Consider the following 26,661-nt stretch of genomic DNA (forward strand, 5'->3'; position numbering starts at 1 on the left):
TTGGTATTTTTTAAAATATAAGATCACGTCAACTGCAAAGTAAGACAGTTTTTACTCTTTCCTTTCTAATCTGAATAGCTTTCATTTTGATGTTGTTGCACTGGCTAGAATCACTAGTACAACACTGAATACAAGCCATGAGACTAGACACTCGTTTCTTTCTTTTCTTTTAATTTTTTAACGTTTATTTATTTTTGAGAGAGACAGAGACAAAGCTCGAGTCAAGCAGGGAATGGGCAGAGAGAGAGAGATAAAGAATCCGAAATAGGCTCCAGGCTCTGAACTGTCAGCACAGAGCCGACGTGGGGCTCAAACCCACGGACCATAAGACCATGACCTGAGCTGAATCGGACGCTTAACCTACTGACCCACCCAGGCGCCCCATCTTGTTTCTGACTTTAGAGGAAAAGGACTTAGTTCTTCATGATTACGTAAGATATTAGCTAAAGGTTTTTCATAGATGCTCTTTGTCAGGTTAGGAAAGTTCCTTTCTAATCCTGCTTCCTTGAGTGTTTTTATCATGACAGGGCGTTAAATTTTGTCAAACACTTTTTCTGTGTCTATTGAGATGATTATGTGGTTTCTGGTCCTTTATTCTATTAACATGGTGTATTTAATTGTTCTTTAATATTATGCCAACTTGCATTTTTGGAACAAATGTCACTTTGCCATGTTTTATAATCCTTTTCATATAGGATTCAGTCTGTTGCTGAATTTAGTGTGCTTATACTTTTTAAGATTTCTTGCATGTGTATTCATGAGGGATAGCAATCTATAGTTTCCTTTGCTCTGATGTCTTTGGTATCAAATGCCGGCCTCACAGAAGTTGGGAGGCACTCCCTTTCCTACTTTTGAAAGTGTTTGTAAAAGATTGGTGTGATTTTTTTTTTCTCTTTATTTAATCAAATTTACCACAAAAGCTGCATGGGCCTGGGCTTTTTTTTTGGAAGGGGGGGGGCGGAGAATTTAAATTGCTGAATCAATTTCTTTATTTTTTTTGTCGAATTTTCTCATGAATATCAGAGATTAGATAATATATTGTAACAACTCTGGATTCTGATTTTACCTCCTGAAGCTTGTTATTGCTTTTTGTGGTTTGGTTGCTTATTTACTAACTTGCCTGGACTAAGTTTATGACCTCTGTCCCTACTACAGTGTGTGGATACTGATGTCTCTGCTCAGATTTTTTTCCTTTGTTTTTCTTTTCAAAAACTAGCCTACTGGGGGTTGCAGGTGTGTCTGCATAGTGTTTAGCTAAAAGTTGCTTCAACATTTTGCTCTAACACCTCCAGCCACTACATATTCATTTTCTGCTGATGGGTCTGTTTGTGGACTGGGGAACATATTCAAAGATCAAATTGCTTTCACGTTTTGCTACAGCTTTTGCTTTCGGCTGCTCTCACTTGCTTTTCCCTCCGTACATTCACGTAGGCACAGAAGGCCAGGGACGTGTGCGCATGTGCACAGGATATGTGGCTGTCTAAGCAAGCCCACTATGGCTGTCTCACTTCCTGGAATTCCCTGTTATGTCCACTGCTAGTCTGTTGCCTGCCCCAAACAGTCCTGCAATCTCAGGCTAGCAGGCTTTCTTACCTGCTTGCCACCAAGATCACTACTTTAACCAACGATGCTCTAAATCAAGTGAGTTCTTTGTAGTGGCAGTAGCAGCAAAGCTGCTGGGCTTTATTTTGTAGACTGCCTCACCTTGGTGGAACTACTGTGCCAACAAAGCTGGGGTAGGGGGTGGTGGTGGTGGTGGTGGTGGTGGTGGTGACTGGGAAGTTGAAGTAAGCCCAGTGTATTAGGATTCTCCAGAGAAACAGAACCAATAGGATATATAAAAAGATATATAGCAAGTGATGTATTACGAGGGATTGCTCACACAATTATGGAGGCTAAGAAGTCCCAGGATCTGATGTCTGCAAGATGGAGGTCCAGGAAAACCAATGGCATAGCTCTAGTCCAAACCCAAAGTCCTGGGAGCCAATGGTGTAAATCCCAGTTTGAGTCTGAAGGACCAAGAACCAAGGACCACCAATGTCTGAGGGAAGAAGACAGAAGTTCCAGCTCATGCTGAGCAAATTTACCCTTCTTTAGCCTTTCTGGCCCTCGATGGATTAGATGATATCTACCTACACTGGTGAGGGTGATCCCAATCTTTACTCAGTCTGTTGATTCAAATACTAATCTCTTCCAGAAACACCCTCACAGACACACCCAGAAATAATGTTATACTAGGTATGTGGACATCCTTTAGCTCAATCAAATTGACATGTAAAATTAACCATCACACTCAGGCAAGAATTACCACATAGACTTGCCCTGTTCTCAAAGTTCAAAAGTTCTCAGTTGTATCCTTGGGTCAATTTCCAGAGTGTTGAAATGGTTGTTTTTGATAATTTTTAAAGCTTTTTAGTTGCTATGTATATAGGCATAGATTCCTCAAACTCAGGAATTTATTTATTCAAATATGGGAGAATTTCCTCCATCAAGGTCAAAGAAACTCTTCCAACTAAGGGAGACATCATTTCTTGGTGACCATCAATGCAAGAAACAATAGTAATACTGACCTGGGGATTTTTCTACTACTTTATAATATAGCCTTTGACCCACACATATGAAGAAGGGAACTAATATTTAATATAAGAGGGACATCAGTTTTTATGTACACTTTGCTGATGTGATTTGAACTTGGAGCCATGTGGGCAAATCTAGATGGCAAAATAAGTGAACAGAATGCTGTATGTCTGGGTGATGAGAAAAAAAAAAAGAAAGAAAGGGATACAGGAGAATATGAATGGAGTCTTAATGATCTTTCTGGAGGACTCTTTATACCCCCTTTCTAGTAGGTCAATTTTTCATTTTTTTAATTTTATTTTTATTTTTTCATTTTTTATTTTTGAGAGAGAGACAGACTATGAGCGGGAAGGGGCAGAGAGAGAGGGAGACAGAATCTGAAGCAGGCTCCAGGCTCTGAGCTGTCAACACGGAGCCCGACGTGGGGCTTGAACTCATGAACTGTGAGTTCAGGATCTGAGCCAAAGTCTGACGCTCAACCATCTGAGCCACCCAGGCGCCCCTTATTTATTTATTTATTTATTTACTTACTTACTTACTTATTATTTCCCCCCCCAGGTCAATTTTTCAATTACTTTGTAAATCCTTTAAGAGCATTAACAGTCTTATATGTGCTGTAAAATGTGTTAATGTAAGGTGAGTATTGCACATATGTTAAATTAAAATAATAGTCACTAGCTCCTGTGGTCTGGTAGTACCAAAGGTTAGATTTGTTAGTATTATATGACAATGAAGCCAAAATTCCAACTCTGTAATGTGATGTAAGTAGGTCCCTACCCAATGTAGAAGATGGGGCACCGAAACACTGACACTAACAAAACTTCAGACACGCAAGAGTCAGATTTTCTGACCTTCATTTAAGTAAATAGTATCTACAAGCAGGCATAAACCAAAGATAGATGAGCCGCCAAAATGCAGAATACTTTGTCATGCAATGAGGAATAGCTTCTAGATACAGCTTTACCATTTTATTTTATTTTATTTTTTTAAATTTTTTTTAACGTTTATTTATTTTTGAGACAGAGAGAGACAGAGCATGAACAGGGGAGGGGCAGAGAGAGAGGGAGACACAGAGTCTGAAACAGGCTCCAGGCTCTGAGCCATCAGCACAGAGCCCGACGCGGGGCTCGAACTCACGGACCGCGAGATTGTGACCTGAGCCGAAGTCGGCCGCTTAGCCGACTGAGCCACCCAGGCGCACCCAACTTTACCATTTTAAAAATTCATGGGGAAGGGCCCCTGGGTGGCTCAATTGGTTGAGCGTCCAACTCTTGGTTTTGGCTCAGGTCATGATCTCACAGATTCCTGGGTTTGAGCCCTGTGTCGGGGTCAGCACCGGCAGTGCAGAGCCTGCTTGGGATTCTCTGTCTCCCCCTTTCACCCTGTCCTTCCCCCACTCACCCTGTCTCTGTCTCTCTCAAAATAAAGAAATAAACCTTAAAAAACCCTTCCATTTAAGGGGCGCCTGGGTGGCTCAGTCGGTTGAACATCCGACTTTGGCTCAGGTCATGATCTCATGGTTTGTGAGTTCGAGCCCTGCACCAGGCTCTGTGCTGATAGCTTGGAGCCTGGAGCCTGCTTTGGATTCTGTGTCTCCCTCTCTCTCTGCCCCTCGCCTGCTCATGTTCTCTCTCTGTATCTCAAAAATGAATAAATGTTAAAAAAAAATTAAAAATAAATAAAATAAAAAATAAAAAAGCTCTTCCATTTAAAAAAATGCATGGGGGAAAAATAAACAGGAAACTTAAATTTACTAAAAATTATTGAATTGTATACTTGAAATGGGTGAGTTAGATGACATGTGAAATATGCCGCAATAAAATTATAACTAGTACCTAGAAGACGGAGAAAAAAAAGCATATTTGTCAAATATGTATTTTAGAAATGTACAGATGCAAAAGAAAGTCAGTTACAGTCATCAGAAAAAGGCAATCTGTTAGGAAGTATAGATACCTAATTCAAACAGATGTCTTACACAGCTGTACTTTAATGTAGGTGAAATATGCCACTTTTGAAAGGATTTATTAGTGAAATATCATTTGCAATTAGAATTCTAGCTATTTAGGACTACAAATCTCAACAAATAATTTTTTTCTTTTTCTAGAACATTTACCTTCACACATATTTTCAAAGATTTGCAGCACATATAACCAACCCATCAATGACTTTCACCTTGGTCACAGATCTATTGGTATGGAAAAACACTACAGGATTTGTTAAGTATATGCAATATCTTCCATCTAATTAGTACCTCAGGGCAGGTTGTTTATAAACAGAAAACAATAAGGGACATGTTAAATATCCCCAGCAGTACTCTCTGCATACTATCAGGTTTAGAAAACAGGAAGACGGTTTGCATTTTAAGCAATAAACCAGCTAGCTACCAGATTGCCATTAAGGACAAGGAATCCAACTAGAACACCTTGTGATTCACAAAGAAATAACCCTGTCTGCTGCTTTATACACTGGGGGAAGAAATTCGGTTCCCTTTGGCTTCAACTTAGAAAAATGTTTAGAGGGCAACATGGAAATAGATTCTATTATTTTTGATTTCAATATTAATAATAAAAGAGTGCTACTAAAAATAATTCACAGTTGATGCTAAATACATCCCAACTCTGCACATCCCCCACTGGCAAGTGACTACTTAGTATCCATTTACTGGGAACACTATAGAAATCAGCCATTAATCAGGGAACATTTGGCTCCAGGGACTTGTAATGGGTTGCAGAGGATTGCACATCATGTTTCACATGCAGATGAGGTTGCCATCTGGTGGATATTCTCTAACGAAAAGCTAACAACATTTGCAGGTATATGCAGAGCAATCCCATTCCAGGTGGGCAAATGCTGCTACTTTTAGAAAATATTCATTAGATGTCCATTTTATGATTTGCACCGAACAGAAAACTTTTTTTGTACCTTACGTATCAGTAAAAAATGCCAGGAAAGCAAGTACACTAAAGGTTTGGATTTAAGAAGTACTAGATGTAGGGTGGAGAAAGATATTCCATGCAAATGATAACCAAAAGAGAGCAGGAGTAACTGTATTTCTATCAGATAAAATAGACTTTCAGTTAAAGGCAGTCACAAGAGACAAGAAGGTCACTATACAGTAATGAAGAGATCAGTTCAGAAATAGATAGCATTACAGTAATAGTAATGGGGGCCTCAATATGCCACTTTCAACACTGGGCAGATCATCCAGGCAGAATGGTAATAAGCAAACAGTGGACTTGAATAACACTATAGACCAAATGGGCCCACCACACTTATACAGAACACTCCATCCAACAACACCAGAATACACATTCTTCTCAAACTTACACAAAACATTCTCCAGCACTGATCATATGATGGGTCACAAAGCAAGCCTTAACACATTTAAGATCGAAACCATCTTTCAATCAAGTATCTTTTCCAACTACAAAGGTATAAAACTAGAAATTGATGACAGGAGGAAACAAAAATTCACAAATACGTAGTAATTAAACAACATATTCTTCCCTGAACAACCAATGGGTCAAGGAAGAAATCCCAGGGGAAATCAGAAAGTGTCTTGAGATAAATGGAAACAAAACCAAAACACGCCAAAACTTATGGATTGCAGCAAAAGCAATCCTGAGAAAACAAAGAAGATTCTGAATCAACAACCAAACTTTACACCTCAAAGAATTAGGAAAGGAAGAACCAACTAAGTTCAAAGTTAGCAGAAGGAAGGAAATAATAAAGATTAGAGCAGGAATAAATGAAACAGTGACTGAAGAAAGATAATACAAAGAAAAGTCAGTGAAACTAATGGTTTTTTAAAGGTTTATTTTGAGAGAGAGAGAGCACACAAGTAGGGGAGAAGAGAGAGAGGGAGAGAGAGAATCCCAAACAGGCTCCACACTACCAGCGTGGAGCCCAGTGAGGGGCTCGATCCCACAAACTGTGAGATCATGACCTGAGCCAAAATCAAGAATTGGACGCTTAACCGACTGAGCCACCCAGGTACCCCAAAAGTTGGGTTTTTTTGAAAGCATAAACAAAATCTACAGCCTTTAGCAGACTAACCAAGAAAGAGAGAGAATTCAAAAGGTGATAAAATGTGATTTTTTTTTATTAAGCAAGTTCTTGCTAAACAAAATTTTGTTACATGATATTAAATATGCCTAAGAAGTAAAACCTCTGACATTACATGGGCTCTGTTTTAAACATTAAAGTAACTTCTGGTGTCATGTATGTCTTTACGTAATGGCCTTACCATGAGGATTCAGGGTCAGATACATGCCAGAGTTATAAATGGTTCCATCTCAAACCTAGTCTATACAAAATGACTGTTGCTTGAGATATCACCACCCACCTTTTCTTTTTTTTTTTTTTTTTTTTTTTTTTAAATTTTTTTTTTTTCAACGTTTTTTATTTATTTTTGGGACAGAGAGAGACAGAGCACGAACGGGGGAGGGGCAGAGAGAGAGGGAGACACAGAATCGGAAACAGGCTCCAGGCTCCGAGCCATCAGCCCAGAGCCTGACGCGGGGCTCGAACTCACGGAGCGCGAGATCGTGACCTGGCTGAAGTCGGACGCTTAACCGACTGCGCCACCCAGGCGCCCCACCACCCACCTTTTCTAGTTTTTCCTCTTCTCTCCTCCTTTTCCCAAACGGAACTCTCCAAAAGCCATCTCTCATATATTGAAATACGACATCTATTCTATAGAAGTCATGACAATTGATGAAAGCAGTGTGCTACAAAAACATACTTAGTCATTCCATTTTTACACACAGGCTAGTTAATTGAACTCTGCCTCATGGTCATTAGCCAGCCAGCTCACAACTATATATTACTCGTTGAGTAAAGGAGACCAGGTGAAAAAGAACACGGGCTTTAGCACTGGATCTGGATTAAAATCCTATCATTGCTTCTCCTTCATAAATTAGTTTTCTGAGACTCATTCCACGGGTGTAAGAAAAAGAAGTGGAGGAAAGGACACTGTGGGTATGGTATTAGCATTGTTATAAAGATAGGAGCAATGGGGTGCCTGTTTGGTGCAGTTGATGTGTCTCTTGATTTCGGGGTTATAGGTTTGAGCCCCACATTGGTTGTAGAGATTACTTAAAAATAAAAAATTTTTAAATAAAATCTTAAAAAAATTTTTAATGTTAAAAATAGACCTACCCTATGACCCAGCAATAGCACTGCTAGGAATTTACCCCAGGGATACAGGAGTACTGATGCATAGGGGCACTTGTACCCCAATGTTTATAGCAGCACTCTCAACAACAGCCAAATTGTGGAAAGAGCCTAAATGTCCATCAACCGATGAATGGATAAAGAAATTGTGGTTTATATACACAATGGAGTACTACGTGGCAATGAGAAAGAACGAAATATGGCCCTTTGTAGCAACGTGGATGGAACTGGAGAGTGTGATGCTAAGTGAAATAAGTCAGGCAGAGAAAACAGTTACCATATGTTTTCACTCATATGTGGATCCTGAGAAACTTAACAGAAACCCATGGAGGAGGGGAAGGAAAAAAAAAAAAAGAGGTCAGAGTGGGAGAGAGCCATAGCATAAGAGACTCTTAAAAACTGAGAACAAACTGAGGGTTGATGGGGGATGGGAGGGAGGGGAGGGTGGGTGATGGGTATTGAGGAGGGCACCTTTTGGGATGAGCACTGGGTGTTGTATGGAAACCAATTTGACAATAAATTTCATATATTGAAAAAAAAATTTTTAATGTTTATTTTTGAGAGACAGAGGGAGAGAGAAAGAGAGAGAGACAGAGCATGAGTGGGAGAGGAGCAGAGACAGAGGGAGACACAGAATCTAAAGCAGGCTCCAGGCTCTGGGCTGTCAGCACAGATCCTGATGTGGGGCTCGAACTCAAATGAACCGCGAGATCATGACCTGAGCCAAAGTTGGACACAACCTACTGAGCCACCCAGGTGCCCCTAAAGGCAATTTTTTATAAAAATGCATTCTGAATCCAAAAAACACTAGACAAGCCCATATATCTTATGTTTACACAGCATCTTAAATTACGTATAATTTTAAGTATTTGAAAGTTAATACAATTCAGTTTTCCATAGCAACAGACCTTTTACTTTTTCACAGTGTGGTGAATAGTCCTATATATGGCTTACATATCATACAATTGTTTATTTCATGTTTCTCTGGAACAGATATTTACTTTTTTGTTGCATAGTGGGCCTCTCCTCTTACTCTTGCACCCTTAGTGTTATTATCTCTGGAATGCATTATTTGTCAATATAGAGTATGCTAAAAGACTTCTAGTTAGGGGCACCTGGGTGGCTCTGTCGGTGCACCATGACTCTTGATCTCTGGATTGGAAATTGGAGCCCCATGGTGGGTATAGAGATTACTTAAAAATAAAATATTTTTTAAAAAAGACTTCCAGCTAAACATGCATTTATTTCTGTGGCATGATGAAGCTCCACTAAAATGACAGTAAAGAAATTTTTTAAAAGTATAAATGGAGAAGGACAAAGAGAACAGGAGAGGAGAGGCCAGCAGACAGATGAAGTCAACAAAACTGGAGAAGTTGGAGAGCGACAGTTGAGATTTAAGTAACTAGAGAAAGCTGAAACCTAAGGCTGGTGGTGATGGGTTCAGTTCTTAAAGTTACTGGTATCTCTGAGGTACAGGATGAAGGAAGGGCTTAAAAAGACGAGGATTTGGGGCGACTAGGAGGCTGTCAGTTAAGCATCCGATTCCTGATCTCGGCTCAGTCATGATCTCACAGTTCATGAGTTCGAGCCCAGTGTTGGGCTCTGAACTGACGGCATGGACCCCGCTTGGGATTCTCTCTCTCTCTCTCTCTCTCTCTCTCTCTCTCTCTCTGTTCCTCTCACACTGTGCTCTCTCTCTCTCTCTCAAAATAAATAAATAAGTAAATAAGCCTTAAAAAAAAGGTGAGGATTGATAGAATGTATATATTAGGGAAAAATTAGGTCCCCAAAGCCACTTACCCATTCCAACAAATGAATGATTCAAGTTTTATTTTCTGGAGTAATTGAGACCTCTTTCTAGGAAAAAAACAAAAGATCTAGTCATGGAAACAATAGGCATAGCTGAGGGCTGGGTGTGAACTTTAATGAAAATGAGGATTAAGTCTCTATATACTAAATAGTAACACCTCCTGACCTTGTCACCTTTCTGCTGCTTGGTTTCTAAGATACTGTCAGCTGAGCAGGAGATTGGATAATTCTGGAGAAGCTGACTAGCGCTAGAATAAAGACCTATAGACACTGGTATTTGGGGTTCTCCCATTGAAAAACCTGCTCACTTACTCCCCAGGGAAGCTAAACAATCCAAAAGTCCCAACAATGGAGACAGAACTTCTTTTTTGTGCCTCGCTCTTAAATATTTATGGCTAGTCAAATTTCTAGATATTTGAGGGAAGTTTCTAAAGTGAAACACAGAAATGACAACTACAAAAGTAACAAAAGTCAAAGTAAAAAGAAGCAAAAAACTATAATGTCTTCAGAAATATGAGAAGATACTACATTGGAGACATAAGAATAGTAGGCTGTAAAATGGAACTTGCAATGAATGAGAAAGAACTTTCAGAAATTAAAATGTTACAGTAAAAATCTTAATAGAAGAATAAAAATTGAGAATTCAGGAGTTCTCCTAGAGAGTAGAACAGAAAGAAAAAGAAGTAGAAAAGAGAGAAAAGATGACACAATTCAAGGATTCAGTAAAGGAGGGTCAAGTTAGACAGAAGTTCCAGAAAGACAGGACATAAAAAGTAAAAGGGAGGAAATCACTAAAGGAATAATATAAGAAAAATTCCTAGCACCGCAAGATATTAGTATCCAGATGGTCTACCAAGTATCCAGAACTGTGAATGAGAAAATGATTCTCAGTAATGGACATTACACTGAAATTTCAGAAGATGGAATAAAGAGAAGATTTTAAGTTTCCAGAGGGGGAAAAACAGGTCATATACAGAGGGTCACAATATTAGGAACAAAATTCTAATCTGTATCCCTAGAATCCTGAAGATAAGTTTTTAGAGAAAATAATTTGCAAATGTGGTATTGTAAATATTACTCCCCACAAAGATGTCATCCCAATCCTTGGACCTGTGAATAGTTAGTTACCTCATATGGTAAAAGGAATTCTGTACATGTGATTAAGTTAAGGATCTTGAGATGGGGTGATTCTCCTGGATTCTGGGTGGGCCCAATATAATCAAAAGGGTGCTTATAATAAGGGGGCAGGAAAATCAAAGTAAGAAAAAAAGAGATGTGAAAACTGAAGCAGAGGTTGGAGTGATAATGCTTTGAAGATACAGGAAGGAGCTATGAGCCAAGCAAAGCAGGTGGCCTGTAGAAACTGGAAGAGGCAAAGAAAAAGATTCTCCTCTACAGCCTCTAGGAGGAACCAGCCTTGCCGACACCTTGACTTTAGCCCATTGAAACCAAATTCAAATTTCTGATCCAAAGAGAATAAATTTGTGTTGTTTTGAGCCACTGAGTTTGGGATAATTTGCTACAGCAGCGATAGGACACGAATACACCAACCTAGAACTCTGTATCAGTTGAATGCACAATCAGATGAGAGATTAGAACAAGGTGTTTTCAGGCATTCAAGATCTCAAAAGGTGTACCATCTTTCTCAAGAAATTACTAGAGGGCGTTTGTCCACCAAAATGAGGGAGTTAAAGCAAAAGTGAGGGGAACATAACATCCATAAAAGGGGATCCGACACAAGAGAAAGGAAAAAGCAATTTTTAGGATGAGGGTGTAGGGATAACCCAGGAAGACAGCCATTCAGAAAGACTAAACCTGCTCAGATTGGAACAGAAGGACAGAAATCCCCATCACAGACATCTTTAATTTAAAAAAAAAAAATGAAACTTACAGATAACATGATGTATTTGAATACACAGAAAAGAGATGTGGAGATTTCTTGGAAAAACCTATTTGGGGATGAGTAAGTGATAGATACATAAAAAAATCCTAAGTGAATAAAAATTAAATACATTTGTCAAAACCACATTTTTATAGGGAAGAAAATGTATTAACATACTCCATATTTGGTTAAACTTTTAATAATGTTTACAAAGTCACATAAGTAACATAATCACTGAATATTGATTCCACCAAAAATTTTGGAAGGGAAATGTGTATTTATGGGTGCATAAGAGTCAAACTGCCACCTTTCATAAGAGAGTTCATACATATTATCTAAAAAGCTGAAGAGTCAAGAAATAGCCACATAGGCATGTTACATAAAAGCATGGTAGTAAATACCATAGGGAAAAGCTAAAATTGTTTAACGTTATTGCCCTTCAAGAGTAAGAATCAGGAATGGAGAGGGATAGTATAGGGGACCTTTGTCTTTTTACTGTACTGTTATAAAAAAATTCCATGTACAAGGAATTAATTCAGTAAAATTACAATTTTAGTTTAAAGATGAGTTCTTCTTATGAACAATGCATTTCTGTGCTTAGCGTAATTCTTCTGAGATGCATTATGTACATGTTCTAATCTAAAAATCACAATTTTTAAGACAGGGAAAAATGCTCTTAGGTACAGCAGCACATTTGCCACTTACTCAATTCTTGAGGGACACAAAAATCCTTGCCATGCGTGACCTGCAGGGCTTGTGGAACTCTGATCTCATTGCATGCCACCGTTTCCTTTGCTTATTATGCTCCACATACACTGTCCTTTTTCATTTCTCTGTTCAAACAAGCAAAACACCTTTCCTCATGACCTGCCCACAATCAATTCATTTTGCTTGGAAGGTTATTCCCTCAATCATCTCCTGGTTGCCTCCTTATCTTTCAAGCCTCAGCTTAAATGTCACATCTGCAGAGAAGCTTTCTCTTGACCACTGTGTCTCCACGCCTCCCCCCATTCCTGTCATTTTCTCTTACATTGCTCTGTTTTTTATTGCACTGTACCACAATTTGTAAAAACATTTATATAGGGGAGCCTGGGTGGCTCAGTTCATTAAGTGTCCGACTTCGGCTCAGGTCATGATCTCACGGTTCGTGGGTTCGAGCCCCGTGTCGGGCTCTGTGCTGACAGCTCAGAGCCTGGAACCTGCTTCGGATTCTGTGTCTCCCTCGCTCTCTGCCCCTCCCCCGCTCACGCTCTGTCTCCCTCTCTCTCAAAAATAAATAAAACGTTAAAAAAATATATTTGTATACATGTTTGTGCGTTTTCACTAAACCCTAACCTGCCTAGTGCATCTATGAGTAGCAGAGGGACTTGCACATAGTTAAGTGCTCAATGAATATTTTTTTTTCAATGAATACTTTTAATGAATTTTTTTATTAAGTGATATATCCATGCCTCTGACATTTATAAACAATAGCATGTTATAGTCTATAGTTTTGCTATATGTTAGCAATAACCAGATAAAGAGAATTAAATAAAAAGAAATTTATAGGGGCGCCTGGGTGGCTCAGTTGGTTAAGCATCCAACTTCAGTTCAGCTCAAGATCTCACAATTCATGAGTTTGAGCCCCTCCTCGGGCAATGTGCTGACAGTGTAGAGCCTGGAGCCTGCTTTGGATTCTGTGTCTCCCTCTCTCTGCCCCTCCCCTGCTCACACTCTGTTTCTCTCTCTCTCAAAAATAAATAAACGTTAAAACTAACAAAAACAACAAAATTATACAACTCAGACCTTTTGAAAATTTGAATTGTGAACAACATTTGAGTCTTAATGCCATTGGCTCATCTAAACGCTAGCTTCTGTTACACAATGGATTCTAAGCAATGTCTGGAATTATACTCAGTACAGCCTCCTTTAATCAAACATTTTATCATTTGTAGTTAAGCTCATTATGAAAATTTTATACAACAAGGGGTTAATTAACATCACTGATCCACACAGGAGGCATATACCCATATAATCAGGATCATATAAATGTCTTTTCCTTCTTCTAAAAATACACGGTAATGAGATGTGTAACTTAGTCTTGTAGTCACAATAATAGAATTAAATGCTTCATTTAGGTGACTTGTTTCAGAATCAATTGGATTTTACTTAAAGTGAACATTTCATGGGTTTTGATCTTTGTCTATGTAGCCTGGGAAGGAATGTGAAGTGAAAATCACAAAGGTTCATTTGAATTATTCCAGTAATATTGTAGCTTTAATATGATTTCTAGTGTAATTTTTATAAGTAGTAATTTCATGTAGAGATAAGATTTGTAAAAATCTTACAATTTAAGCCTAATGAAAAGAGATCAGACATATAATATGTCTACCACAGTGCTTGGCACATTAGGAATGTTCAATAAAAATTAGTTTTTTTCCTCCTGACTCTGATAATTCAAGTAGCGATGCAGCCAACTCTCATTCATTATGGTACATTAAAGCCCCAATTTTGTACTTGCATAGTGATTTTTTTAAACCTAAGTCTAAGACTTTGATCTGATTTATTTGAACTCGTTGCTTCTGCTTATTTTCTTTCTTATCTTTTTCAAACTTTAAAACAAATTTTTTTAAATGTTTACTTGTTTTTCAGAGAGAGAGAAAGAGAGAGAGAGAGAAAGAGAGAGAGAGAGAGAGAGAGAGAGAGAGAGACAGACCGTGAGTGGGGGAGGGGCAGAGAAAGAGGGAGATACAGAATCCAAAGCAGGCTCCAGGCTCTGAGCCATCAGCACAGAGACCGACACGGGGCTGAATTCACGAACTGAGAGATCATGACCTGAGCCGAAGTTGGGTGCTTAACCGACTGAACCATCCAGGCACCTCTTTCTTATTTTACTGAATCTTGATTTTATCAGCTGTCCTGCACACCCTTGGGTAAATGAAGTCCTTTCTTTTACTCACTTGGATATTTCTTTTACTCACTAGGATCTTGAAGAAACTAGGCAACCTAGTCTGAATGTTTTAAACATCGTTAAAATAAAAATATCGGTTAATAAACCATAGAGGAGGTAAAAAATCTGTTTTGTCCTCCTGCCCTTCTGGATTCTCTACCTAGGTCCTCATGAATTAGACTGGCAAAGAAACCAGATTAACGAGAGAGAAAGTAACACAAGTTTATTAATAGGTGCACCATGCACAGCACATGGGAGTACTCAATGATGAGTAACTGAAAGGGGTGGTTAGAACTTGAGTTTATATAGCATCTTAACAAAAGAACAAGTTTTATAGACGAAACAAGACAAAGGAAAAGGACTTGAGTTTTCTGGGTGGCAAATTGTGGGAAGGTGAAGATATGGGGGAACTAAAGGACCCTAAGGGCTAGTTAGTAGTTTGTTATGTAGATTCCTCTAATGCAGACTCCAGGCTTATAAGGGTGTAGAATTGTCCCTGGTGGTTAATTTCTGTCCTTCCTGGTACAGAGGGGAGAGGGACACCTTTATAACTACTTTTAAGCAAATAAGGGGAAGGCAGAGAGTTTTTCTTGTATCTGCTTTGTCAATCAACAAAAGACAACACTGCAAACTGCAAAATGAAATATGTGTGTTCATTTGGGGTTTTAGGCATTGCAATCCGGGAGACAGATTCTCCTAAAATTGAAAGCATGCTCTAGAGAGACAAAGGAGGTTAGAGTTTTTAAAGAGGAAACGGGGGATTTACATAAGTTGTTTTGAAGAAAAGGTGATTGGTGCTGGTATCTCTACAATTACACTAATCTGTGTGTGATTGGTTGCTAAGGCTAGTGTTAGGCAGAAAGTCCTATTATGTCCATTTTAACATATAGCAGATGCCTTGGCTTTAGATGAATTCAGCAAAAATTCCAAGAATTTGAGACAGAAGATGTGCATAAGCTCCATCTCAGTGTCCTCCCAGCTCCATTTTAAATAACTCTTTTAACAGTGGTTATTCCATATCATTCTCTCTGTTGTCACCGTCATCTCAACTGCCTTCAACTTGAAATAATCCTCATGTCGAAGTGCATTTCTTGAGGTGGCATATTCTGCTACCCTTTAAAATTAAACCATTTTCCTTACGATTCTCTAAAAATGGACTCTATTATAGTATTATTTTAATCCAAGATTTGACCAGTGTAGGCCAAGAAACAGTCATTTCAGTATCCCTAAAAGTAAGACAACTGCCATCAATAACATTTTGGAGGGGGGAGAAGAAATGGAGAGTCAAGTGTTGGCAACTTTTCAAGAATACAATGGATCCACAAAGCAGAGATTAAAAACAAATGTTTTGTAACACATGACTTCTTGGCTTTGATAAGACATTTACTATAACCATAATAAAAGATATACACAAAGCATTCGTGAATGATGAAAAATTAAAGAGATCTAAACACAAGTGAGGGGGCTTGTGGATTCTATGATGTGCTGTGTTTGAAAAGATTAAGAAGAGAAATTTCTGATTTATCTTCCTTTAAAAGTTATATTGCTATTATTGCTTTATATTATAATGCAGAAGTTATTGCTGTCTGCTCATAATTAAAGGATAACTTGGCATAGTATAGGAGAGCACTCACCAGGCATTTGGAAGGTTGGGTTTAGCTCTTAGCTCTGCTATTACAACATTGGGAAAAATTACAATCTATGTGAACCTCTGTTTCTTGTCCATAAAATAAAAAGAATGGATACCAAGATTTCTTAATTCTTAAACTCCAAGATCCAGTGATCAGCCAAGGAACAAAACAAATACTCTATTACTGGAACAGAAAAGGAACTATGTTTTAATCATCTCTATTTCCCACAGGGCTTACCATAGTACCTAATAATTTAACTCTTTTTAGTTCAATAAACATTTATTATAATCTAGGTTCCAAGGATAGCACTAAATCCTGGGAATTCAGCGATGAGGTAGACATGGTCTCTACCTTTTAGGATTTTACAGTCCAGAGGAAGAAAAAAGGACAGTAATTTAAACATCAACAAGTATGACTGAGGGGTGCCTGGGTGGCTCAGTTGGTTAAACTTCCAACTTTGGCTCAGGCTCAGGTCATGATGTCATGGTTAGTGAGTTTGAGCCCCTCATTGGGCTCTGTGCTGACAGCTCAGAGCCTGAAACCTGCTTCAGATTCTCTGTCTTCCTCTCTTTCTCTGCCCCTCCCCGGCTTGCTCGCTTTCGCTCTCTCTAGCTCGCTCTCTCTAGCTCTCTCTCTCTCTCGAAAATAAGCAAACTTAAAAAAATCTTAAAAAAAAAAAAGAAGTATGACCGAGACAGGCAAAGAGTAGTATTTTACATAATGGACATCCCTTACAAGGGTCAGAGAAAGGCTTCTTGGGGAAAATCGTACCTCTGCTCAATCTTGACAGATGAGTTATCCATAATGATGGAGAGGCAGAGAAAATAGTAAGTGCACAAACAAAACTTATAAAAAGAATTTGAAGAAATTAATGTGGCATGCATTCATTACAATTTCTTTCTGAATTGTTTAAAACATCAAATAGATCCTTGGTTATTTAAGGTAATTAGGAAACCACACTTATTGTAGGCATAATGCCACTTTACTTTCACTATTTCCTTTTAGAGTCTCAGCAGTAGCTTCATGTTTTATCTGGGAAAGGATGTACGATTTTTTTTTTCTAAAATGCACGTCAAGATACCTGGGTTTCATGTTGTGAAAAATTCTGAAAGATTTTGAAAGAGAAAAAAAAAAGAAAAAAGGATTACTAGGTATCTAATGGAAGGCTAGCAATTGTCTAGCACATCCATCCCTTTCATCTGATGCTATGCTCTCAGTGCCTTCCATTGGATTAAAATGAGCCCTAGAAATCTGGCCGCAGTCCACCGGTATGGTCTGAAAGTTATTTAAGTGATGTCAGCTCAGAAGCCTGAACCCCAAAATCTAGTCTTTGGAGTGGCAATCATCTGAGGACCTGGTATGGTCTCTTTCCATGAGGCTCTGAGATTGTTTTTTCTTGAAGATGCAAATTATCGCCTGTATTTTACAGTAGAACCTTTAGGTAAGCTTTAGAGTAAAAGAGAACGTTAGGAGATTTAATAGATGTGGTTAATTTATTACTATTGCCAATTCTACATATTGCCAATCCTTAATAGAGAGGAACAAAACTCTATACTGGAGTGCAGTATATAATTATTTCGTAAGAGTTTTAATAAGGGTTACTCCTGAAGGTAAAACAGTATTATAGACAGAAAGGGCACTGACAAATCACCCAGGACGTCCCATAATGCGTATGATTTCTAAAATGTTTATATTGATAATATTTTACCAAAAATCTTAATTTAGGGGCAGCTGTATCCCTTCTGACCTAACAACTCTTCCCATGGAATTTTACAGTCGTAACACATTAAACAAACCTAATTATTTCCAGCATCTTTCTTTATAAGGCAACAGAGCAAATCTTTGTGATTCCAAAGGCCCTCCGATAAATCTCACTGGTTTTACACACAGAAGTTTTAGTTTCAGGTACAAAATATCCTGAAAATTTTATTTGTTCAAAATTCAGGAACTGATTTTGGGAAGGCAAAATTAAGACTTGTCAGAGGACATCTGTTCACTTGACTAGATAGGGTCATGAGTGACTAAGAAACAATACTTATTTACCTATTTAATCAAAGTATAGTAGTCCCCCCTTATCCAGGGAATACATTCCAAGACTCCCAAGTGGATGCCTGAAACTGCATAGTACCAAACTTGCATATATGTGTGTATATATATGTATCTTTTCTCCTACCTATACACACTTACCTATGATAAAGTTTAATTTATAAATTAGGCACAGCAAGAGATTAATAATCACAACTAATAATAAAATACAACAATTATAACAATTTACTATAATAAAAGTTATATGAATGTGGTCTCTCTTTCTCTCTCTCTTTCAAAATATCTTATTATACTCTACCCACACTTGTGATGACTTGAGAAGATAAAATACCTATGTGACAAGATGAAGTGAGGTGACTGATGTAGGCATTGTGTTAGGTTTACTATTGAGCTTGTTTTTTTAAAATTTTTTTTAATGTTTATCCATTTCTGAGACCGAGAGAGACAGAGCATGAGTGGGGGAGGGGCAGAGAGAGAGGGAGACACAGAATCTGAAGCAGGCTCCAGGTTCCAAGCTATCAGGGCAGAGCCCGACATTGGCTAGAACCCACAAGCTGTAAGATCATGCATGACCTGACCTGAAGTTGGACACTTAACAGACTGAGCCACCAAGGTGCCCCTACTATTGACTTCCTGATGATAAGTCAGAAATCAGAAGGAGGGTCATCTGTTTCAGGACTGCAGATTGCCTAGCAGTAACTGAAATCGCAGAAAGCGAAACAGCGAATAATGGGGGGGGGGGTGCTCTTATGCAAAATAAAGCATTTTAAAAGAAACACAGAAGGCAACACTACTGTAAGTGAAAAGCATATGTTCTATGGGTTTTTCCCCCTTAAATTATCAAGTATGTAATACAGGCAACTTAAATCACAGAAAATTATTTTTGTGAGACACAGAATCTCTGCTATCCAGGCACACCTCATGTAAAGAATAACCTTTTGTATTGTAGGTAGAATTAGCTACTAAATAAAGAAAGTGAGACCATCTAAACTGAGAGGGTACTGTAAACATCTGAATATATTTCACAGCTTCATTTCAGATTCGGGTATTATAAACCAAAGCAAATAAAATTCACTTTCCAAGTTCTGTCTTTTTTTTTATACTCTCTCATGTTCTTTTGGAGGATCTGTGAGGTCAAAATGATTTTCATAGTAATACTAAGATGTTATCTGTCTTTTTGACTCTCATCCTCTCTTGAGCACACAGTGGAGTTTTCCAGAGGCTATGCAATATGTGAAATGCAGAAGCAGATACCAAGATCCAGCTTTCTTTTGTTAGCCCAGATTGTAAAAGAGATTTGCAAAAATGTGAAATGATGCTATTCTTTCCACGAAAATTTTTGTTCTGAAAAAAGCTATTTTTCATAAAAAATAGGTCATTTATGTTAACATGCAATGTGCTCATCATTGCTACTTTCCAGTGAAAAAATATTTTTAAAGTTTCTAATTTTTATCTCTAATATAATAATAGTTTAATGCACAGTATAATCCACATAAAAAAAAGCTCTTCAAGGTTCTTGGTAATTTTTGATAGTATAAAAGGGTCTGAAAACTAAAAAGCTGCGTTAGGCAAAACTATTCTTTTTCCTTGAAAAAAAAAAAAAAGCACAGATTGTCTTGTAATTCTTTGTCACTGTTAAGTCTTTGAAGAGCTTCAACTACCATATTAATTATAACTTTGGACCAAAGTGGCTAACTTCAATTGTAAAGAGAAAAGTGAAGGGTGGGAAACAGAATTATCTGGCATATACAAACATTTTTAAAGACTAGCAGAGCTTAAGAATACACATGACGACACTCTCCGCAGCCACACAAATCCTTTTTATAACTTCTTAAAGTGGCAAAAAAAAAAAGAAAATGAACACATTCATTATACAACTCCAAGATATGGCTTCCCTATAGCATTTCAAAATAAGAAGCCAAGTTATATAAACTTAGAATTATGCTTAGTTTAAACCAATGTCTCAATATTCTATTTTACTTAGAAAGCACCTAGCGATGCAATGATTATCTATTCATTAACTCAATTTAATGTCAGTCCACGATCTTCAGTTGTTTAAAGATCTTAGAAATTATCTTCAAGTTGGCATACTACAAAGCATAGTTGCAGCTGAAATAAAGTTTGTCAGAATACTGATTGAATTTAGTTGAAAACAAATTTACATTTTTCATAATGAAACATTTTTAGAGGTAATGTTAACTTCTGTGACCAGGCTTAAGTGTGAGTTTAGGAAAAACACAATCAAGTAAATAAAATGCATTTTTGTAGAATATTTAACACTGACAAAACAGAGAAGACTAACTGCCCAAATCTTACATTAATTATGTAATCTCAGGTTCTTAAAACATTTTTGGATCCGTTTCTACAGGAAGATGATTTATTAAAGTGCAGCACATTTAAAATACTAGAAATTCCATTTCCTCATTTTCTGGGAATTTACAAATATTCAATTTATATGTGTGCTATTGTCTGTATGCTAACCAGAACGGTGCTCCTTTAATTTAGTATCCTCTAGATACAGGGAAGGATTTCACAGACACAAAAAGAGGTAAAGGTCTTTCTGCGTTACAGAATACTTTGGAATACACTCTCTAAATATTTCAATAAATATTCATAGCTTATTCTTCTTATTGGGCAGAAAATTTGACTATTGCTTATGTTTTACTATTTAACCATGATCTTTCCACATTATTACTATGAGAGTGTAATTTCCCTGTTATCATCAATTCGTGAAATTTGTTATCAAGAAAGGGGTAGCAGCATATCACTCCTCAAAATGACAATTACCCAAGCTACAAGATTTAAAGACACGGTCCGGCAGAAACAGGCAGAAGAGCTTTTTTTTTTTTTTTTTTTTTCAGCTTTTGTTCTAGGCCTAATTCACATCTTATCCTTTTCCTCTTTAATTTTTTGCAGCTTCCCTTCTGTATATGACCAGGCAGGGGAAAACACAAATATGAACTAAAGTGAGATTTTGAGTAGGAAACACAGAAAACATTACAAGGAAATAAAGCGGACAACGATTTTAATACTGGTGGTAGGAGTAAGGAGTCTTGAGAAATCAGCTCTAGGGTGTTTGACTACTTCAGTGTAATAGATCTGTGGTATTTATTCATGCTCCTGTATAACTTTACATTTCATCATAATTTAAATTTATCATAATTTTACATTTTAAAGGGCTCAATGGAGGAGTTCAATGAATTATAGATGTAGGCTCCAGGCCCTGGTGCCTCTATTTTACACACAATGCTTGCTAATGAAGGCAACTTCTTCGCCACTTCCCAGAGACCCTGTAGGGCTCTGGCTTCCTGAGAACCAGTTTGAAGAGCCTATGCTAATGATGAGTGATCTTGAAAAGGCACCTTTTTTTTTTTTCACATGCTCTCAACAGCCTTTAAATAAAATAAACCATCGCTCAAACGTCTACTGGCAAAACAGGGTAGCAAATAAAGAGTCCCAAACTCCTTTATTATTGAAAAGATTTGTAGCACCCAAGCAATGACGCAAACATAGCGCCGGGGTATGAGGTTTCATCATTTCAACTACCATTTTGAAAAAAAGTAAATCTGTCAACCGCCCACCTTCCTATCGCGAAGGCCTGGTGAGTTCACACACACCTTAAGTTTCTGGCGCGTAAGGCGTTCGTTACCCTTCGCCCCACCCCCGCCCGCCCGCCCGCCCGCCCGCCCGCCGGACCACACCCCCGGTTCCTACAGCCCTCTGGCGGCCAGGGCCGACTTCCACCTCCCCCACCGAGCGCAGCCGCTGAGGCCCACGTGGCCTCCGCCACGTCACATCCGGCCCTTGCGATTCGGGCCTGGGAACCCGCGCGATGAAGTGCGTATTTGTTACTGTTGGGACCACGAGCTTTGACGACCTCATTGCTTGTGTCTCGGCGCACGACACTCTGCAAGTGAGTGGGGGAGGTGGGCGGGCCGGCGCGCCGCGGTTTCGCTTGCAGCTCGCCGCCCCTAGGCTTACCGCTAGCCTCGGTAACCTTGCCGGAACTGCAGCGCTCGGAAGGAACCCCCCCCCCCCCTACGGCTCGACCTCAGGTGCCACCGCCCCTTTGCTGGCCCCGCCCCGCGCATGCCTGGCCCCGCCCCGCGCACGCCTGGCCCCTCCTCCGGCTCCCCCTCTCCTCAGCGTCCTCCACCTCCTCTTTCTCCTTCCCCGCCGGCTTCTCGGCCGCTCCTCCCCGTCGGTTCTCCGGCTCCTCCTTTCCCTGGCTTTAGCCTGCCGACTCTCCGCCTCCGCCTCTCTTTCCTCCGGCTTCGCCCCTCCTTCCCGCTGCTCCGCCTCTCTGAGTTGGTGTTCCTTTGGCTCGGACTAGCTAGCCTGCTGTTGCTCCTCTGGCCCACGCCGGGTCGCGTGGTCGGCACCGCGCGCCTCGCGAGCGCTGCCGGGTCCGGTCCGGTCCGGCTCGATCCGGCTGGACCCGCTCGGCGCGCCGTTCCCGCCCTGCCCCCGCCGCTCTCGGGTGAGCCCGCGTCTTGCCTTCTCCGCGGGCTTCCTCGCGGCCGGCGTCCTCCGGCGGCGTTGCGACGGCTCCCCCGGCCTGGGGGTTCGCGCAGCTTCGGCCGCGAGGCGGATCGCAGGCGTTTCTTTGCCTCCCCGCTAGTTCTGGGCGCCTTTCTCGGGGTCTCTGCCTGCTCTTTTGCTCGTGGCGTGGCCGGTCCTCTCAGGGCTCGGTGAGCTGGGTCGCTTAGATTTTCCCGCTAGGGCTTGTGAGGAACCTTCCCGGGGTCCGGTGAGGGGCGAAGCGTCGTTTTGGGAAAGCGAAACCGGCCGCGGGGTAGAATATTTTGCGGTCCGCGCGTCCCGGTCTGAACACCGACTTTCAGGGGATGGTGGTGTTTTGTTTTGTTTTTTTCTCCTTAGCATTAGCCTCTTTAAAAATCCCGCCTTCCCCCCCCCCCCTTTTTTTCAGATAATCAAGAGCCTTGGCTACCACCGACTCGTTCTCCAGATAGGTAGAGGGAAGGTGGTACCCGAACCATTCCGTACTGAGTCCTTTGCTCTGGATGTTTACAGGTACAAGGATTCATTGAAAGAAGATCTTGAGAAAGCAGATCTTGTTATTAGTCACGCAGGTAAAGTGCCTTAGAATCCCGCGATTTGGGTTTTGGTAGTGAGAACAGAGAGTTGACTTTTTGTGAGGTAAACCCAAATCACTGCAGTACCTCACTGTAGTCGTGGTGGGTAGATTATTTCTTCGAATGTACCTATTGACATTCTCGGAAAGAATTTATTGCGTCCGGGTGATAGAAGGATAGGAAACGAAGCCCGTAGCGCAACTTTACCGTAAGAAACCCTAAACACGAGCCAAATGATTTACCCCCAACGTCCTGTGTAACGAGCGAGCGGTCAAACTTGAGATCAGTATTTGGGCTTAGATCTGCAGGAATGTTCAGCCAGCTTATTGGTTGGCTTGGCTCTGGAGAAATTGGCTTTGAAAGATTTTTTTTTTTTTTAACATTTTAAGTGTGAGCGTGAAACGAATGTAGTCGATCTTCTTTAACCCACATAACTGTAAATCATGGCCTGCTCTTCAAAGAACCTGATCTAGTTAGACTACCGGTACCTTCAGAAGAACGGCTTTTGGGGAGCATTGCAATTTCGATTGCAGGATAAGTGAGGAAGTTTTTTGGCTCTTACGAGGCCTAATGTGAAGAGAGAAGACTTCTTAGAAACAGGCCTTACTAACATACGGGTGGTATAGGATAATAGTAAACCGCTCTTGGTGCTGGTCTCTGTGCTTTGTTTATATAAGCTGTAGAATTCTCCCAAACATACAAACTAAGTACTATTCCCATTTTACAGATGAAGAAGTAGAGGCACAGAGATTAACTGTAACTTGTCTAGTCCATAAGTAAGTCTGGTGTTAGTCTAGTCTATCTTCTACCCTAAAGTAGTTACCCGGAAAAGTTTTGTCTAGCTAACAGTCTCTTCGCTCCCGTTGAAAACCTCTAAACTATTTTAGGTATCAGTGGAATTGACCCAAATATTGTACATATGCACATGCATGGAGATTTATTCTTGATGTGTAGGGGATGGTACCTCACAGGCAGTCTCCTAAGGGTGGTCAAAGTTTTTCTTTTTGGTGCCTTTCACTGTTGAAGACTTGCTTTTTCCACTTGTGTTTGAGTAGAAGTGAGTAGAAGTGTGGTACAGTTTCATGAACAGTGTGTTGAACCTGAATCTTACTTGGATTCGAGACATGCCCAGGACATACTAATAGAGGGCAAGTGGCAAAACGCTGAATCGTAGATCGTGATATTGTTGGCAGTGATAAAAGATGTATTTTTCAAGTCCAGGTTATAACATACTACAAAGCAACTGATAATTACATTTTTGTTATTTTGAGCGTGTGATTGAACGGCGTGGTTTGTAGTTCTGCCAGCTAAGTTTTCATCTTCAGTTCTAACTAACGCTTGGTGTGGAGCACCTTACTTAACTTTTTTTAAAAAAAAACTAACAATTTTGATTAATTTTTGTAGGTGCAGGAAGCTGTTTGGAGACTCTGGAAAACAGAAAGCCCCTTGTGGTGGTTATAAACGAAAAGTTGATGAACAATCATCAGCTGGAATTGGCAAAGCAGCTACACAAAGACGGGCATCTCTTCTACTGTACTTGCAGGTATACCAGAGACTGATAATTTGACCTCTTGCCTTAAATCCTCCCCTACTACTCTTACCCACCTACCTAACCTGTCTTTTCAACCTCTTACCTTTTCCCACTTACCAAGCATGCTTTGATTTCTCTCACCTGTAAAACCCTTATTTGTTTGTCTTCCACTGTGAGCGTGATCTCTGTGTTCTATTTCTTTCCGTATCTGTGCCTGTTCCATTGCATGTGAATGTGTGTGTGTGCATGTATGTAAGTTCATCTGGGTGCACAGGTCTCTGGGAATATAATTTTTGAGTTCGTTAGATTTTCATCATTCAAGGAAGGCGTTTGCATATTTTATAATTAAGGTTTTGCCTTTAGTAAATCCACTGGAATCCCTAAGTGAAATTGATTCATCCGTTAGTAAAATTATACCTAATATGTCACAGGCATTACTTTTAAGTGCTGTGGATACAGTGGTAAACGGGAGATGAAGCCCCTGCTCTCATGGTACTTATGTTCTAGTACCAGGAGATAGTAAACAGTTCATAAATAAGTGATCAAGATAATTTCACATGGTGAAATGTGTTATGAAGAGAATTAGGCAAGCTGATACGATAACTGGAGTGAAGATTAATTAGAATAGTCAGGGAAGGCATGGATGGGTATCTGACATTTGAGCCAAGACCTGAAAAACAAGAGGTAGTATGAAGCTCTAGAGGAAGAAAGAACAGCAGCAATTCCAAAGGCCCTAAGTTAGGAATGAGCAGGGCGTTTGTTGTGTTTGAGGAATAGAGGGGAAGGTTATTAAATGTAGCAGGAGTATGGTGAGCAAGGAAGAAGATAGTATGAGACTGGGTGGGGAGAGCTCATGTAAGAGTACTGATTTTATTCTGTGTGTAGTGAGAAGCCATTGAGGTATTTTAAGCCAGAGGAATTACTATGGTAAGGAGTATTATTTTCTAGAAGTATATTAAAATTCAACAAGAAATGATCAACATCACAGTAGAAGGATGAAGAAAATTGCTGATTTGTTTTCTAGTAATTCTTCTTGAGACACTAGAAGCTTGCCAAAGGGTCAGGTCAGTAATACCCAATTATTTGACTTTAAAAGCTATTCTAATTTGAAGTTTTTTGATGTTTTGAGAAGTAAAGACTTTATAGAAGTATTACAAAATAATGTATTTTTTGTTACAATAAGTTGAAGTTTAAAGTGAAAAACCTTAGAAGAAACTGGCTAGAACATAAGCATTTCTTTTGACTTCACTGCGTCTGTCTTTTATGCACTCAGTAAATTCTTGTTTGTTCATTAAATATTTATTGAGCACCTACTATGTTCCAGGCATTATTCTAGGTACTTGGCATACACTGGTGAACAAAACAGATGATTCTTGTTCTCATTGAAAGGAGACAGTTTCATTGATTGTTTCAGGAATAGTTATTGGTGTCCTAATCCATACATGATGGAGGAGAGGGAACATCAGGGTGGCTGTGTAACCTAGAAGTCATTATTAAAAGTATTCAGAGTTGGGAGAAGCTAGATAATAAAAATCATGTAGGTTTCAGATAATGGGCATGGCTTTCCTTGGGTAGTTGAGATTGTTAGGGGTTGACCTCATTTTTTAGAGAATAAATTCTTCCTAACTGGTTTATGCAAGTCAGTTTTTCCACTTTTGATAAGTATTTTTATTCTAGATGTTAAATCAGCTTTGATTTTTAAAAAAAAAATTTTAATGTTTATTTATTTTTGAGAGTGGGAGGGGGGTTGGGCAGAGAGAGAGGGAGACACAGAATCCAAAGCAGGCTCCAGGCTCCAGGCTCCGAGCTGTCAGCACAGAGCCTGATGCGGTGCTCGAACTCACAAACTGCAATATCATGACCTGAGCCGAAGTTGGATGCTTAACCGACTGAGCCACCTAGGTGCCCCAAATCAGCTTTGATTTTTATGTCCATACATTTATATATTTTTTTAGTTTTTAAATCTTATTTTTGAGAGAGACAGA

The 26,661-nt window shown here is 39.5% G+C and overlaps 1 protein-coding gene and 1 long non-coding RNA gene across 2 annotated transcripts in view; one reads left to right on the forward strand and one right to left on the reverse strand.

The window, feature by feature from the left end:
* Positions 1–22,083, reverse strand: part of LOC131502929 (uncharacterized) — a 62,052-nt gene extending 39,969 nt beyond the window's left edge. Inside the window, exons 1-2 of the long non-coding RNA XR_009257258.1 lie at positions 22,031–22,083; positions 9,553–9,609 (exon numbers count right to left, since the gene is read on the reverse strand). This is a non-coding gene — a long non-coding RNA (uncharacterized LOC131502929). The remainder of the gene's footprint in view (positions 1–9,552; positions 9,610–22,030) is intronic.
* A 329-nt stretch (positions 22,084–22,412) lies between these two features.
* ALG13 (ALG13 UDP-N-acetylglucosaminyltransferase subunit) overlaps positions 22,413–26,661 on the forward strand; it is a 61,043-nt gene continuing 56,794 nt past the window's right edge. Inside the window, 3 exon segments of the mRNA XM_058714165.1 lie at positions 22,413–22,529; positions 23,084–23,142; positions 24,550–24,688. Coding sequence (XP_058570148.1) covers positions 24,618–24,688 — 71 coding nt within the window. The 5' untranslated portion in view covers positions 22,413–22,529; positions 23,084–23,142; positions 24,550–24,617.

The sequence above is a fragment of the Neofelis nebulosa genome, chromosome X (genome assembly GCF_028018385.1).
Source record: "Neofelis nebulosa isolate mNeoNeb1 chromosome X, mNeoNeb1.pri, whole genome shotgun sequence".
NCBI lineage: Eukaryota > Metazoa > Chordata > Mammalia > Carnivora > Felidae > Neofelis > Neofelis nebulosa.